The sequence below is a fragment of the Branchiostoma floridae genome, chromosome 13 (genome assembly GCF_000003815.2).
Source record: "Branchiostoma floridae strain S238N-H82 chromosome 13, Bfl_VNyyK, whole genome shotgun sequence".
Lineage (NCBI taxonomy): Eukaryota > Metazoa > Chordata > Leptocardii > Amphioxiformes > Branchiostomatidae > Branchiostoma > Branchiostoma floridae.
The window spans coordinates 17251083-17267621 of record NC_049991.1 but is presented as its reverse complement, the minus strand read 5'-3'; the positions used below and the strand labels follow the sequence as shown (position 1 = coordinate 17267621).

Sequence of the window (16539 nt, the reverse complement as noted above, 5' to 3'; positions counted from 1 at the left end):
TTCGTTGAGCGATCTGTCAAATTCAGGTCGCAGAGAGAGTGCGACTAGAGCGCTGTCCCAGTGGAAAGTGGGTATAACATGTAACCACAGTCATTGAGTCGTCATAGACCTATCGCTATATAACACGTTGAACTTTACTCTCGTGATATAGATCCTTGCCCTTCCTTGCCATGCTTTGCCCGCTTCTATTGTTATCTCTGTCTAAAGATGGGCGTAGGGTTTTTGATGATGGATGTGTCTCGTTTTTAATTGTGGTGCTACTACCTGAGGGGTACCGAGTGGTACCAGCGTACATGGCACGTTGGTGGAACATTGCGCAATCTCTGTGTCATTGACCGATGGTTCAGTACATTGACCTTCATGCCTTAGGCCACATTAATTTGATAATAATTGTTACGTCCTCTAGGAACCCCCAAAACAAATGATGTGAGCGTGGAAAGAAAGACTTTGGGCAAAACGTTGCTTTCATTATGAGATGTAACTGACCAGGACCAGGAGTATAGTATACCGAACAAGATATTCTTTATTTTTGACTTTGACTTGGCAAATTTGGATATCATCCATATGTTAGTCGAATTAACATGGCCTTACCAACATTAACTGTTTACAACTACAAACCGCACATGTTTCAATTAGTTAGCGTTTTACTGAATGAACAATATTGCTCAAAAGTAGCCTCAGAGAAAGATACGTGTCAGAAATACGATTTTATAGAATAAAATTACCCTAGCAGATCGTTCCTTAAGTCTTCCTCACTTTAAGAAAAAAATGGTCAAATCCGTGCGCCCTGTCTCTGTTCCATACTTCAGCATAGGTCCTCGTTTCACTTGCGCTGTTCTCACTCGTTTCCGCCTAGGTACTTATAGTTTAAACTCCAACTTGTACTCTCGCAATCTTGTTACTAGTAGTGCTTGCGCCTGTGGCCATCATTGTGAAAGTATTCATCATTATTTTTTGTACTGCCCCAACTACACCCAATACCGTATCTCCCTCCTCAGCAACTTGCATAAGCTGGTTGGATTTGCTATTAACATGGACAATCTCTCGGATAATGATTTAGTCCATTTAATGATTCGAGGGTCCGCATTTCTATCCAACTCAATTAACACAAAACTTCTACAGCATGTACAATCATTCATAAAAGAAACAAAAAGATTTGAATAAGTGAATCTCTATCCTACCAGCTTGGCCCGGAGTACCTGTCCGAATATCCACCAATACTCAAATGTAATTTCTTATGTTCTATGATTTTGTTATATGGTGTTACTTAACATTACTTTTGTTATATGCTTTGCTTGTCTGTATTTGTTTCAATGTTCTTTTGTACTCTCAGTTTGTTCCTGATGACGGCACGAAAATAAGCATGTTGAGCTTGAGTGTGTCGCCATCATGTTATGTATTTATCTGTTGCAATAAAAAAAATAAAAAATATAGAAGGCATGTGTCAGGGGGGAGTGGGGGGGGGGGTGAAATGACCTTTCCATTTCGTCGCCAGAACGTTGCTTCTACTTTTTGCTTCAGTTCTGATGTGATTAAGTTTTTCTTTACATACATGCTAGAAGATCACAGTTTGACAAATACAGCATTTCTCCATGTCCACGTGTGGGTGTTTGTGAAAAAAACACATGCTGTATCTATAATGATTTAGGTAGTTCCTATCAAATTGGGCGTCGTTCATTTAAGCCAGCCGCTAACCAAACCGATCAGTACCAAGTACGTTGCACAAGACGGACTGGAGATTGCGCAACACTCACTGTGCCCAACATCTGTCCTGCAGGACAATGGCATTTTCAAAATTACAAATGTTACAGTTGAAAACAACCAACAGCAAATGTGTCCAATGTGTTCACATTCAGTTAACTTCACATTGAATTGAAAAATCAAGTCACGTCAAGGCACGTGTCGGAAACATACATGGCACGTGTCAACCTGTGTTCGTTGGGGGGGGGGGGGGGTAGAGCGGCTGTATCTTCTTTATTGCCGGTATTGAACAAACTTTGCTCTTTGCATGTTTGTGATATAAGAAAGTTCTACTTTACCTAAGAAGTTTAAAAAATCCAATTTTCTCTCTATTTTCATGTTAAGGTGATTCGGAACGATTTTGTGCAGGAAGATGTCGTGTTTATAATGATTTATGTTGTCCAACTTGGGGCGTCGTTCTTTAAAGTCAGCTGGTAACCAAACCGACCAGTTACAGGGTAGGTGCGTTGCACAAGCCGTGTTCAAGATTGCGCAATTCTGGTGTTAACAAGTGTATTTTACCTATACAAAATTGTGAACGTGACGGCTTCAAACAACCAGTCACACCGTGTTTATGTTGGGTGATTGTTTTGATCAGTTATCATTGCGAAGAGGAAACGATTGTTCAAGTAAACGGGCGACAACAACAAGGGGGGGGGTGTGGTTGTTTTGATCTTTTGAGGATATTTTGACAGATGTCAGCTAGTCTTCAACTGAGGAGCTATGAAAAGTTGTGGTATTGGTTTGGTGTGTGCGAGTGTGTGTATGTGTGTGATGTGTGTGTGTGCGCGTCTGTGTTTCCGGATATTTCGATAATTCTGGCCAAAACTTAATAATCCTACGTATACGATGGATTGTGCTGATATTTGGTATGTGGGCAGGTGTTGGGAAGACAACGGTCAAGGTCAATTATGAGCCCATGCTGGTGTGTAACCTTGGTACTGCAGCAGAACATCCGTTTTCTGTATCTTTTGCCTCTGGACATACTATGGTCTTCATTTTTTAGAACCAGAAAGATTTTGATGTAAGGAAGAAGTTCTGCGAGTTCGGACCTCCTGGTAGATTGCTCCTGAACTGCAGTCACTGTGGCGATTTTTCGCATTCGATTTATCTGACTCTGTGAAAACGATTGCAAGCGCAATGAAACACATGATATCGATAAAAAAAAACAATTTTTTTCACATTTTGGACATGCTGCAATTTGTTTTATTTCTGTTTATTAAAGCAATGTTCAGACAGAAAATAAAGATGATAGTAAAATGTTGTCGTCAACTTTGAATAATGTAGCAGTTTAATGATTGTGAGCATATAAAGAATTAAGACTAGCATTGCGCATGCTGTTTCAAAAGCCATAAAATCGCCGAGTCTTGAAATATCTTTGTCTAACATTCAGCTAGCAAATTGTCTATACTCTATGGAGATATCATAATCTCGAGGAGAAATCAACGGTAAAAATTGATTCCAATTAAACAAAAAAATCAATTGAATATCTTTACGTGCATTTTATCGATGGCATAGGCCGTGAAACAAAAGTAGCATCAAAGATTCTTCTTACTGACTGTCCTTTCACAGCTACACTAACATGGTATCTAGTCTAACTTGTATTGAGTGTACATGTGCTCTCTTCGGGGTATTAGCTATTACGATCTCTCCACCGCTGGGTACATATGAACAACGGCGCTCGGTTGTTCTTGTAGTGCTACATGTACGGTGTTGAGGCCCAATTAACTCCATCGGCGTAGAACTACCACCGAGTGTCATGGTTTACCTGGGCGGCGGAGAGCTCCTACAGGCCCGTAGACATCACAAACTATCCACGGTAGACTGAATACTATGTTAGAGCTACACGCATTAGATATCTCTTCCAATTGCATACTTGTATACATCAATTCATGATGAGTTTGGTTTGGTTTGTTACAAGTTAACACTAACTATTCAGAATAATATATGAAAGTTATACTATCAACACTTGATGCTGAGTGATAAATACGTCTCGTTGCATATTTCATGCAAAATAAATAAAAAATTGAATGACATTCCATGAGCCCGTTATTGTCAGCTTGGTTGCAGAGACAGTTTACATTATCTCGCAGTATCACCTGATTTTTTCAAGCTAATCTTCACACGTGGTCATCCAACAAATTCTGTCATTATATTCTCAAAAGCCTGTTCAAAATTGAACTAAATGGTCAAAAGGGTGCCATCAATTTAGAAGAAAGACACAAAGACTACACGCTAAGTTCAGAACATTTCTTCAGTAACGTTTTCTGTCGTTGTAAAAGACAGCACCAATATCTAACTCCCATCTTTTGTCACAATGAATTACATGTCAAATTTTGTTGCCCATCGACAAAATGGCGCATGTATCTATAAAGGCACAAGTGGTCACTCTCTCATTGACCTTGGTCGATCCATTGCTGAATCAGAATTTATGAATTAGCATGTAGTCTTTGTGTTTCCCCCCTGCCGATGGTTTGACTACTCTTTCATCGGAACATATCCCGGGGCAGACGGAGTCTTCTCCTCATAGTGAGGGTTATCGAAGGTGATGGTGGCATCACCTGACCCCGAGGTGAAGTGGACGGGGGCGGGGGCCGCCATCTTGTCCACAGGCTTCGAACAGTAGAACACCTTCACGAACGCGGCTATCCCAAGAGGCACTGCGACGACCACGATCCCGATGACGATGTAGATGGCGTATTGGTGGCTGTTGTCACCGTCGTCGTCTTTATCCTTTGAACCTGCGGAGACATTAAAAAAACCGTAACGTTTGTCAAGATCATGGTTTACGAAGCAGTTTACACGTTCAGATGTTCAAAGGCCCGCTGCTCTATGAACCGGAACAAAAAGCCTCTCTTCAATTCATCTGATTGAAGATCACTAAAGTAGTATAATTTGTGATATATTGTTGAAAAGACATTATAAGGTAAAATGTCGAAACTAATATCTATTTTGTCATCACCTCCCAGTGCTCCTTTCGAGTTCACCACAGGTGGGGCATTGGTGGTCATGGAAACAGTCGCATCGGTGGTCTTCTGATGGAAATAAAATTTAAAAGAGATGGTGTAAATGGTTGCGGACAAAAAAATGAATATGTTGTGACTATCTCCTTTATTCTGTTGTCCGTCCGGTAACTTCTTCTAAATGAGACATCGTTGCAGTTTTTAGATATCCAAGTAGGAGGCGCTTGTTTACACAACAGGTCTGCTACGAATGTTGTCATGATCAGGTGGGTTTATCACTCATCAAAGTCTGAGTATTACTGTAACAACGTTAACTATTCGAGGTGAATTTCCCATATGGTTGGCCTTTGAGTGTACAACTCGATTGTAGTATAATATCAATGATTTATGCTAGCTCTTATTGTTCTAGAAATTAGAATGTCAAATTTCATTCCATATTCATAATCTGCATATGTACTATTTTTAATACTTGTTTTAGTAATTAGGATGATAAGTTTGTTTCTTTTTTCCCCCATACATTGTACCGTGTACGATCGTTGCGCAATAAAGTTCTTATTCATAAAATAGGGAATGTAACGTTATTCCAAATAAAGTCAATGATTGGATTCACAAACCATGGTGTTCATCGGTGTCTTTGAAATGCCATGAGTCACAGTCGGGGTGTGGTCGTCTTGTTTTGCTGTTGGACTCTCAGCTGAAGGCGAAACTGAATAGAATAGCACACATAAAGCTTTAAAGAATGATATATTTCAATGCGCCTACGCATATTTGGTTTATATAATGGGCCATGCTTGTGCCTGCAACAAAGAATTAAAAAATGTATATCGTATACATGTTGCCAGACTGATCAAGACGAACAACATGACCCACCCTTCTTGTAAAAGCACGAGGCAACGCCAGGAATGGAGCTATTGAAGCAGCACCCTTTCAGGAGACACTCGTCACGTGTGATGCCCGACCATCCACAGTCCTTCCGCATGGCGGGCCTCACCAGGCATTCTCTGCTGCCTGGAAGGTTTGTCGTAACGTTAGTTGTTTATTTAAAATTATCACAGAGTAAATGGTACCACCTGTTCGGAACGTACAGGTCCGAACGACCTTTACAAGTTGCCCACCCGAACGAAAAATTAAACAATTTACCAAGGAGTATGCACAAATTATACTCCTTACTATTTCTTAAAAGTTTTTGTGTGTGCTTTTGCCTATCTTTTGTTTCCAAAAGCCACCCGGCCGGGTCCCGGGTTGAGAATTTGGACCTAGACCTTACCTTTATGCGAGTCGTTCTCTAGGCACCCGTACTTGACCTCCAGGTACTTGGAGGTGCCGAAGCAGGGGTCGCCGAAGACGGCGTGGTCGGCGGTGACGGTGCAGGTCCTCCGCCCGTCGCACTGGTCCTTCACGACGGACACGGCGTTGATGCTGCGGCAGTTCGTGTTTCCAAAGTACCAGCTGTCCCCGCCGCAGTTCGGCTCGGTCTCTGTCCGGCCGAACAGGGCATGCACCACGGCGATGTGCTGGTTAGTGGAACACTCTAGGGTCATCGTCTCATACTCGCACACCTGTAACGTTAGGAGGAGGCCTTCATCAACTACAACTCCTAGGACTTGCGCTTCAACCGCCCAATACCCAATTAATTGTTGTTTGTCGTGTTTACATTTATCTGTCTATCTTTCTTGTCTTGTCTATCTTTCTTTTCTGCCATTTTCATTTAGTTTTAGTAACTTTAGTGGGCCGCTATCTGTATTTGCTATTGTATGTTTGTTCAATAAAAAAACCTCTCCAACTCCGCGATATTACGTGGTAGAGTAAAACCTGGTCTCAACATACTAGTACGACCACTCAAGGGACTAAGGAAATTGTTGATGACTGGGGATGCATATATGTAGGCCGACATCAACTAAAACTAAGTAATATGGTATAACCTGGTCTCAACTGTCTGTAGCCGCCACGCATCAACTAATGATGCATTCGAACGATTGATTGATTGATTGATTGATTGATTGATTGGTCTAAACATACCAGTACAGCTACTCAAGGGACTACGGAAAAAATTTGGTGACTAGTCAAGGGGGTCTTAACTATATAAAATTTGACGTGAATGTGGCTTACAAGTGTGACAGGTTGCAAATGGTGCGCACTTAACATTAAAAAAAAATCACTGTTCACGACAATTATCAAAATGTTCAGCAATTCTCCAGTATTCTACTGCAGCAAACTTTACCTGGCTTGTTTGGATAGGCACTCCTGGTTTTGCATGCGAAAGAAATACGCAAAATGTAAAAAAAATCACGTAGAAATTGCCACACATTTTGCTTTATTTGTATTTCAGCAAATTACGCAATCTATAAACCTGGATCAAAATTCGGGCGACTGATTTTTTACTGATTTTGTACATGTATGACGTACCGGACCTACTACTACAATGTACATATTCAGATGATAACTAGTGGGAAAGTGGGATAAACAAAGTCTTACCTAGTTCAAGTTCTTTGTCACTGACGTCTCCTGTATAAAGACATTACAGATTATCAAAGACCGATAAAGGAACCAGAACTGAAAGGAGGATGTTGCGATTGGAGGGATCTTTCTCCATTATACGTATCAAATATAGTACATTAATGAGGTAGAAGTACTAGGTACAATAATTTTCATTTTGTAACACTTGAATAGTAGCTGCGTCTAGAAACTGACATGTTCTGTACGTTGTTCCTACGAGGCTGCTTCAAAAAGTAATGTCACTAGTTTTATAACAGGCTCATTTTTTCATCGAATGAGTTGAAATTTGGCACAAATGTAAAGCCATATCTCCTTTTGAGATTGAGATAGCTCACTTTGTTGTTCACATTTTTATGAGTGACCGACTTGAGTTCTAGCTGACCACACCCTTGTTGTCCCGTCGAAAGAAATTCGAGGTTCAATTAATATGCAATTGATAATGTCCTTGGCTCACTTGTAGCTATTGTATGAAGCTGAAATTGCACATGTATCAAGTTCTATTTCTTCATAAAGCACATGCAAATGTTCATCTTTGAAATCCAATCATGTTTTCTTTTTTTCGTTCCTTGGGTGAAGTAAGGTATGACCCCGGCCATCAGTGTCGTTAATCAGGGGTGGGCTGATTAAAGTTTCTGTAGTGGACTTTTTAATAAACAGAAAGAAATCAAACTTTGCACACTTCTTGGACTTGAAACAACCAATAACTGTGCCAAGTTTCTTATCTTTTGGTTGATGGAAAATTAGTCTAGAAAACCTTTGATAAATAAACCACGTATTTGGCTATTAATCAAACTGCCTGTAATATAGTAACTCGCTCCTTTCTAGCAGCTGTAAAAGATGAACCATTGAGAGTTCAGAAATGAAAATTGGCATGTGACCTATAAAGACATTTGTTATTATACAGGTGAAATTTCGGCTTCCAACAGTAGTTACAAGAGGGTCAGATCTAGAGAAACTGATCTTCTGACAAACTTCCAGGGGTATGGTTATCTTGAAATCAACTCAGTTGCTCATAAAAATTTTAACAACAAATTGAGATATTCTAATCTCAAGAGGATATATGCCTTTACCTTTGTGCCAAATTTCATCACGTTTGAGGAAAAAATGAGCCTGTTATAAAACTAGTGACATTACTTTTTGAAGCACCCTCGTAACTGCCGACTTCTTACCCTGGGGGTTGTGGGGCAGTGGTTATTTTTATTTTATTCGCATTCGTTTTTCGAGCATTGGACAAAAAGCTCACCAAGAGCTTATGGAGGTCTTCTGCTCTAACAATGCACATACAATGACACACAAAAGTAACAAAATTGAGATTATAACGAAACGTATAACTTAAGATGACATGAACATAAACGTCATTTTGCAACATAAGAATAACATAAATACTTACAACAAAAACGGGCTAAAGCGCATACAAGGCTGGCATTACCAATCAATTTCAAATCAGATTAAGTAAATCTTCCGGTCATTTTTATGAAATTGAAAACATAGTCAAAGATGTTACAATTTATCGAGTGTGGAAGGAAAGGGCTGCCCATGGTGAGAAGGGTGCATAAAGTATTGTCAGATGAGTTAAGGGGGTCAGGCGAGAGTAATTCTTCTAGGTTTAAACGGGATATGGAGTGCAACATATGAATCCTTTCGCTATTGTATAGTTCGCAGTGCAACAAGTAGTGCTCAGTTGTCTCGTTTGAATTCCCACATTCACAAGTAGGGCTAGTTATACAATGGTGTTTGAATAGGTGTGAGTTAAGCTGGCTGAAGTCGAGTCTGAGTCTAGTCAAGTGAACTGCAGGGCGTCCGTGGCCATGGGAGTAGTGGGTGTGTCTGGGCGGGCTGTCAAAGAAAGACTCTAGTTCTCTTTTAAAAATACTAATAGATGGTGATGTTTTGGCGGACAAAGGAAGTTGACTCCTTTAACCACAGTGGTTGTGTGTGTGTGTGTGTGTGTGTGTGTGTGTGTGTGTGTGTGCGTGTGTGTGTGCGCGTGTGTGCGTGTGTGCGTGTGTGTGTGCGCGTGTGTGCGTGTGTGTGTGTGTGTGTGTGTATGTCTATGTGTGTGTGTGCGTGTGGCGTGCGCGCGTGCGTGCGTGTGTGTATGTTTGTGTGTGTGTGTCTTAGTGTGTTTGTGTGTGTATGTGTCTTAGTGTGTGTGTGTGTGTGTTAGTGCGTGTGTGTCTTAGTGTGTGTGCGTGTGTGTGTGTCTTCTTACCACACTTCGGCACGTCGCACAGCTCCATTTCCTTGTCCGGATCCATGGTGTAGCACCACACCCCCGACTGTCCATCCGGATTCCGGCAGTAGTTCTTGTCCAGGCCGGACTCCGGATACCAGAAGGAGCCGTACCACGTGAAATGCGGCTCCCAGGCATCCCATTCCTGGCACACTCGTCCCGAGTGGGTTACCGCTACTTCTCCTCTGTATGTCGAGCCGTCCCCGACTTGGCAGTCTTTTCGTTCCAGTGCTGTTATAAACAAACAGTAGTAATGGAGCCGGCCTAGGAGTGTGTATAGCAACCGGTAGCCAAACACACTCCTGGGCCGGCTTTACTCCGCTGCCAGCTTTTGATGCTATCTTATGCTACCGTAGGATCTGCTTGGATATTAAGGTATACTGACCTTCTGGGTGCCTGTAGTCCACACATCCGTCACAGCTGCAGTACTGGGGTGTCTCGCCGCACCAGCCCAGCTCCGAGCAGCAGGGGTGGGGTCCTTTAGGGTCACACTCCCCCGGGTTCGCCCCTGGGGCGGGGAAGTCGGCGCCGCACCGCGCGTCCTCGCGCCACCGCTTGACTTCTGTGTAGTGGGGAACAAGAAATAGATTAGACATTGAAATAAATTTTCTTTTACACAATCAGCAAAGATGATTACGTGTCGACGTCTATCAGCCATTTTCCTCAGAGTTTTTGTCTGGAGTGCTCTTTCTCGCCTCTATATGTAGCCAATATTGGCGCTTTTGCGGCGAGAAACACCACTACAGTTGTATCAAAGGTGTTTTTTATTCCCTTCTCATTGTACTAGTAGCCACCCTTCTGTATCATATCACAACATTCTGAAGTCCTTAACTCAGTTCTTTGAAAAACGGACGGACACCTGTAAAATTAGATTATTTGTTGCGCCTTAGTACGATATGTGATAGTTAACAATTATCATCTTACTGTACCATTTTGAAGAGTTCTCCAATGAAGTTCTCAGACGCCGCACCACTTAGGTGCACTCTCACTGAACTTGCGTCAAGCTTGCGTCACTGAAGGGTTCTTTTACTGCGTCACTGTTTTGTTATTTTGTCGGATTTTGTATAATTTAGATATTACGTAATACGTAGAAGTAATTGACTTAGAAGACGACAAAATACACAAAAGTAAGAAAATTCGTTCTTTATTTCTGAAATTCGTTGAGTACCTTTCGAACCCCGCAGTGACGCAAGCTCGACGCAAGTGCAGTGAGAGTACACCTTTACCATAATAGCCGCAAAACCGGAAGTCGCCAGAGACGCCGGGTCTGGTCGAGTAGCCCACGTGTTCCACCGGGAGGGGGTTTGGGTCGGTCCACTGCAGGAGCGGGGCAGTCTCGCCCTCCTTACCGACGGCAATCGTCCCGTTTTGCATCCAGGAGATCCAGAACCCCCGGTACTCTTCGGGGCTCAGGATATCTGTGTAAAAAATCACCATTGACGAACAACTAATGGTCAAGTAAAGTGTTTGCCTTGCAGTAGGTAAGTCGTATGACTTCCATCACCGGCCGAGCGATACTAAAGACTTTAAAATGGCACATGCTGCTTTCTCTGCTTAGCACTGGGCATTTGGAAAGAGTGTGCTGTTTTTTTTTCATGTTTTCTATCTGTCTTTAAGCACAAAATAGAAAGCCCGATAAAACGCAAAATGTCAAACATAGCAGGAGCCGAACCACTGCTTGGAAAGTAAGGCGATCGCCAATGGACCGTACAATGGAACACGATGAAAGATGTGTAAAAAACGTAAACAAATCTTTGAATTTTGTCGCTCGTTGGTACGTTTCATCGCGGTCTCAGCCTCCAGTAGAGAGGGGCCGTTACGAATAAAGAAATAGATAGGCACCTGTCGTGTCTGCTCGTGCGGCCCAGTCGCCCTGCCTCCCCCGGCGAATGGCGGTCATGGTGTCGGACTCTCCCCCTATGAGGACCTCGTACATCCGGCTGTCGGCAGAGTCTGTGGTGGCCAGGGCGATGTACACGCCGCTCTTGGCTCGCACCTGATGATGGAAAGGTAGTTTTGTGGTTATATTAAAGTTGTCAATTAGAAATCTATAGGTTTGGGGTTCGAATCCATAACATGCCCCTCTTTATCAACTCGGTGAAAATGTCAGTACCTAGCTTCAGTTTAGGGACGTCCGCAGATTCCTTGATTGAGGGAAGCTACACTTTAGCATGTCAAAGAACCCACCGCACTTTCTGATCAAGAGAGTAAGGATTCTTCCTGGTGTGATTGAATTAAACCAAGGAGCTGGTTGATGAAAGCTCCTTGATCAAGTCGTACATTCTGCACCTGTAAACGCATCTGCTTATGCGTACAGCGCTAAACTGGTGGACGTACAGAATCAGAATACAACTATTAGTAAACACAAACGAAAGGAAAAATAGACAGGAGAAACAAGAGCTTTCTTCACTATTTTTGTTCTCTATACAATCTAACAAGAAATGTTATGAGAAAAACGAAACAAAACCTCGAACGGGAAGGGTGACGTCACCAGCGGTGGAAGGTCCCAGCTGTACTTGCCGCTGCCGTCAGTTGTGGCAGTGTCGCAGTGGGATGGCGGTGTGGTTGTAGCAGCAACTAATTAACGTTGAACAGAAACAAATTAATCTTTTCGGCAATCTTCAGAATCTAGTAAGTAACACTCTTGATTTCAACCTGTCTTCCTGAATCAGCCCGCATCCACCTGCTAGTAAGGTGCTCACCTTTTTGTCATATGATACAAACTGTAGAATTTTAAACTTATAACCCAGACTTATATTATAGATATTAAACGCCATGTAACCACATACTAAACCCTTCAATCAACACTTTCTTGGACGACCCAAATCATTTGTAATTTGCTGTGAATTGTTTGTTATTGTTTTTTCATTTGTTTTTGTCACTTGTAATTTTTTTGAGATGTGATGTTAAAGTAGCATTACCACATGTCGTCACGTCGCAGAACTGCCAGCGTACATCCGGGTCGGTGGTGAAGCACCAGGGTCCGGCGTCATTGCCGTCAGGGTTCCGGCAGTAGTTTTCGTCCAGCCCGGCGTTCGGGTACCAGAAGGGCGTGTACGCATAGTGCACGTGCGGAGAGTGGCTGTCCCATCGCTGGCACTCTAGACCAGTCTCGGTGTGAGCCACGGCCCCTCTGTAGGACTCGCCATCACCGTCCATACACTCTCCTGTCTCCCCGTTCACTCCTGTAAAACACATTTTAGTTGAAATCATTTGAAAAATTGATTTGGAAAGATAAATCGGACGTTCCACTGAAGTACCAAAACAACCCGCTAACTATAAGGAGCCTCTGCAGGTCTTGCCGTTGCCGTCTTAACGCTCTTCTGTCTCCCAGTTCACTCCTGTAAATGACGTTTTAGTTAGAATCAGTTGATAAGAAAGATAACAAGCTAGGACGTTCCGCTGAAGTACCATACAATCTGCTAGATAGTGACGGTCCCTCTGTACGGTTCGCCATCGCCGTACCCACACTCTTCTTTCTCCCCGTTCACTCCTGTAAAACACATTTTAGCTGAAATCATTGATTAGGAAAGTTGTCAAATCAGCGTTCGGGTACCAGAAGAGCGTGTACGCATAGTGCACGTGCGGAGAGTGGCTGTCCCATCGCTGGCATTGCAGACCCGTCACAGTGTGGGCGACGGCCCCTCTGTAGGACTCGCCATCACCGTCCATACAGTCTTCTGTCTCCCCGTTCACTCATGTAAAAGACATTTTAGTTAGAACCAATTGATGGCGTTCGGGTACCAGAAAGGCGTGTACCCGTAGTGCACGTGCGGAGAGTGGCTGTCCCATCGCTGACACTGCAGACCGCAGACCCGTCACGGTGTGGGCCACGGTCCCTCTGTAGGACTCGCCATCACCGTCCATACACTCTTCTGTCTCCCCGTTCACTTCTGTAAAACACACTTAAGTTGAAAGTTTTAACAGAAGGGGAAGACAGTGAGACAGAGAGGAAAACATGATGAAGATGCTAGAGCAGTGGGGTCATCTTTGGTGCTCTCCTTTTCATGCCAGAAACATGGAGTCCGACCAGTCCGACCTATATGCACACAAATAACGTACATATACCGCCTTTCCACTGGGACGGTGTTCTTGTCGCGCGCTCTCTGCGACACTCAACGAATTGTATTTCTGATAAAGACTATTCTTTTTACGCTTGTGTCTTTTGTTGCCTCTTTACTCCCACTTTTACATTGGGTTTGATATACCCAGTATGGAATTGAAGGTTACACACATTCGTTTGAGGTCGCAGTAAGAGCGCAGCACGATCACCGTCTATTGGAGGAAAGGGGGCCTTTGATACCTTGGTGAGGACAGAACAGAAAGGTCCCATTGCTGCTTGAACCGGTGGAGTAGCCGACATGAGCGATAGGGAGCGGGTTCGGATCTGTCCACGTCAGGAACGGGGCGTCCTCCGTCTCCCGGCGGACGGAGATGGTGCCATCGGCCGACCAGGAGATCAGGAAGCCTCGGTAGATGTCCGGCGACAAAATGTCTGGAAGGAAAATTTTTGTTCGATGATTTTATTCAACACAAGATCTTTCGACCTGTTCTAGGCAATGAACTACGTTGATGGATGGTGAAAACAACATGGCTAAGCGTTGTCATCGAGAGAGTTACAATTGGTAGTCCGGGGAAAAACCTGTCGCTGTAATACTCCTGTCACATTATATACGATCTACGGACGTACATCGTGATCGCTGGAAGGTCGGCCAATCTTAAGATCATTAGAGGGTCTTGTGTATTTTTCGCTGTCCCCGTCACATTTATATGAGGCGCAATTGCAAGTAGTGTGCAATCGTCGGAGCAATGGCCATTAAAGTACAGATAAAGACGAGACAGGGAGGCAACGTTTCGCCTGTAAGAGATGGGTCCAGATTACGAAAAGCCAAGAGAAAATTATGCTAAAAGCACAAAACTCAATTGATAATTTAATCAAACACCGACAAAATGTATTAATTTTTCAATTTGGCTTGTTCGTCTATTTCTTTTTCAAGTTCGGTAATGAAACAGGTTTCGAAGGCCTACACAATGGGTTTTGTGTGAAATTAATATAACCAAATACATTTCAGTACTATGGCCTTTCTCCTTCTAAGTTTAGAGATACACGGTGGCAGTGGATGATGGGCCTGGGACTATTTCTGCAAGTCAACCTGGATGACTGATCTAATCATGTTTGATTTGTTGCACTGACACGTTATTCATCAGACTTGAATCAAGGAATAAAGCCCGACTGGACTGCATGTTTTGGTGGTACTTTTTTTCTTGTTGCTGATTTGGTGCACGAAAAGACTGACAGACCTTGATATGCTACCGTAGGATCTGCTTGGAGATTACCGGCTGACGGACCTGGGATCATTTCTGCAAGTCAACTTGGTTGAATGATGTAATCATGCTTAATTTGTTGCTATGTTTTGGTGGTACCTTTTTCTTGTTGCTATTGTTGTGCAAAAAAAGGCTGACAGACCTATTGTGGCGGCTAACGCCACTGACATCCCTTGCTCCTGGCGGCGGATGACGGACCTGGAGTTACTCCAGCCACCAATGACGATCTCATACATGTCGTCCACTGGATAGTTCTGATTGGACAGCACGATGTGTACGTCACTACTGGCCTTGACCTCAAAGGGGAAAGGTGAGGAGGTCAGAGGTGGAAGGTCCCAGAGGTACGACAGGTCTGTCCCGGTGACTCTGGTCAGACAGTCATCTGTAGTACAAAGGCACAAATAATATTGTTATTGTTTGTTTTTGTTATTGGGTGCGCCGACTACTCTCTCTTGGCAGGGGCTGAATTGCAAAGAGCTTTTATATATTAGGCTGGGCTAAATTGAAAGGGTCTGGAGAGGCCACTCAGGTGACCTCAATACGACAGTAATTGCCCCAGGTGCAGATATAAGACTGTAGTGTTGCACCGCTCACACTTCATGTACTGATAGTTCAAACCACAACAAACTTTTCCTCCGCATAATTTACTTCTGAGAAAAGTGATGATTTATCAAATTGTAATCTCTCTTGATGCGGTGCTCTGAAAAGTTATTCCTTGGGCTTCAAAGGGTTGATGTATGTTTTGGTGTTGCGTTCTCATTGTTGCTAATTTTGTGACCAAAATGCCATCCCAATAAGTTGTCAGTTCACAAATGTACATGTCCCTTTTCTGTATGAATAGCAATGTTTTGTAACATATATGATATACTGTTGCAAACATCCCCTATAGCTATTTTGTGACATTATTCTGTTTTCATAAACCAAGGACAGGGCATTCCTACTGTGTGTGTGGTTGGCGTTCAGCACCAAGGACAGGTATGTCTACTGGTGTGTGGATGGCATTCAGCACCAAGGACAGGTATGTCTACTTTTGTGTGGATGGCGTTCAGCGCCAAGGACAGGTATGTCTACTGGTGTGTGGATGGCATTCAGCACCAAGAACAGGTATGTCTACTGGTGTGTGAATGGCGTTCAGCACCAAGAACAGGTATGTCTACTGGTGTGTGGATGGCGTTCAGCACTAAGGACAGGCTTGTCTACTGATGTGTGGTTGGCGTTCAGCACTAAGGACAGGCTTATCTACTGGTGTGTGGATGTCGTTCAGCACCAAGGACAGGTGAATCTACTGGTGTGTGGATGGCGTTCAGCACTAAGGACAGGCTAATTTACTGGTGGGTGGATGGTGTTCAGCACCAAGGACAGGTATAATTACTGGTGTGTGGATAGCATTCAGCACATTGACATACAAATGAAAAGATACAGACAGCAATGCAGCACCAATCATTCAAACATACCTCCAAAGACCTGCACTTCACACAGCGTGAGCGGCTCCCAGCCATATCGCGGTAGCGTTATCCCCACGTACCGGCCCGTGAGACCACCGCAGTCCACGGGGATTGTAACCCTGTCCGCCGCCTCCTGCTCGTCACCGCACGACGGGTTGGCCGCCACATTCGGGTCGTCTCCGACATACACCTGTCAGTAAATGAATGGATGAACGAACGAATGAATGAATGAATGAATGAATGAAAGAACGAATCAATCAATTGTTGGAATCACACAGGCTGGCAGACAGATAAAAACACACACACACACACACATACACACACACAAACAACACAC

At 43.4% G+C, this 16539-nt stretch overlaps 1 protein-coding gene across 1 annotated transcript in view; it reads right to left on the bottom strand.

Moving 5' to 3' along the window:
* Positions 1–4218: 4218 nt before the first annotated feature.
* Positions 4219–16539, bottom strand: part of LOC118428574 — a 23694-nt gene continuing 11373 nt past the window's right edge. Inside the window, exons 6-22 of the mRNA XM_035838671.1 lie at positions 16212–16392; positions 14900–15139; positions 13736–13927; positions 13203–13325; positions 12354–12617; positions 11900–12009; positions 11275–11428; positions 10659–10850; positions 9818–9994; positions 9412–9663; positions 7179–7208; positions 6723–6730; positions 5971–6262; positions 5574–5711; positions 5318–5409; positions 4703–4775; positions 4219–4481 (exon numbers count right to left, since the gene is read on the bottom strand). Coding sequence (XP_035694564.1) covers positions 4219–4481; positions 4703–4775; positions 5318–5409; positions 5574–5711; positions 5971–6262; positions 6723–6730; positions 7179–7208; positions 9412–9663; positions 9818–9994; positions 10659–10850; positions 11275–11428; positions 11900–12009; positions 12354–12617; positions 13203–13325; positions 13736–13927; positions 14900–15139; positions 16212–16392 — 2781 coding nt within the window. The remainder of the gene's footprint in view (positions 4482–4702; positions 4776–5317; positions 5410–5573; positions 5712–5970; positions 6263–6722; positions 6731–7178; positions 7209–9411; positions 9664–9817; positions 9995–10658; positions 10851–11274; positions 11429–11899; positions 12010–12353; positions 12618–13202; positions 13326–13735; positions 13928–14899; positions 15140–16211; positions 16393–16539) is intronic.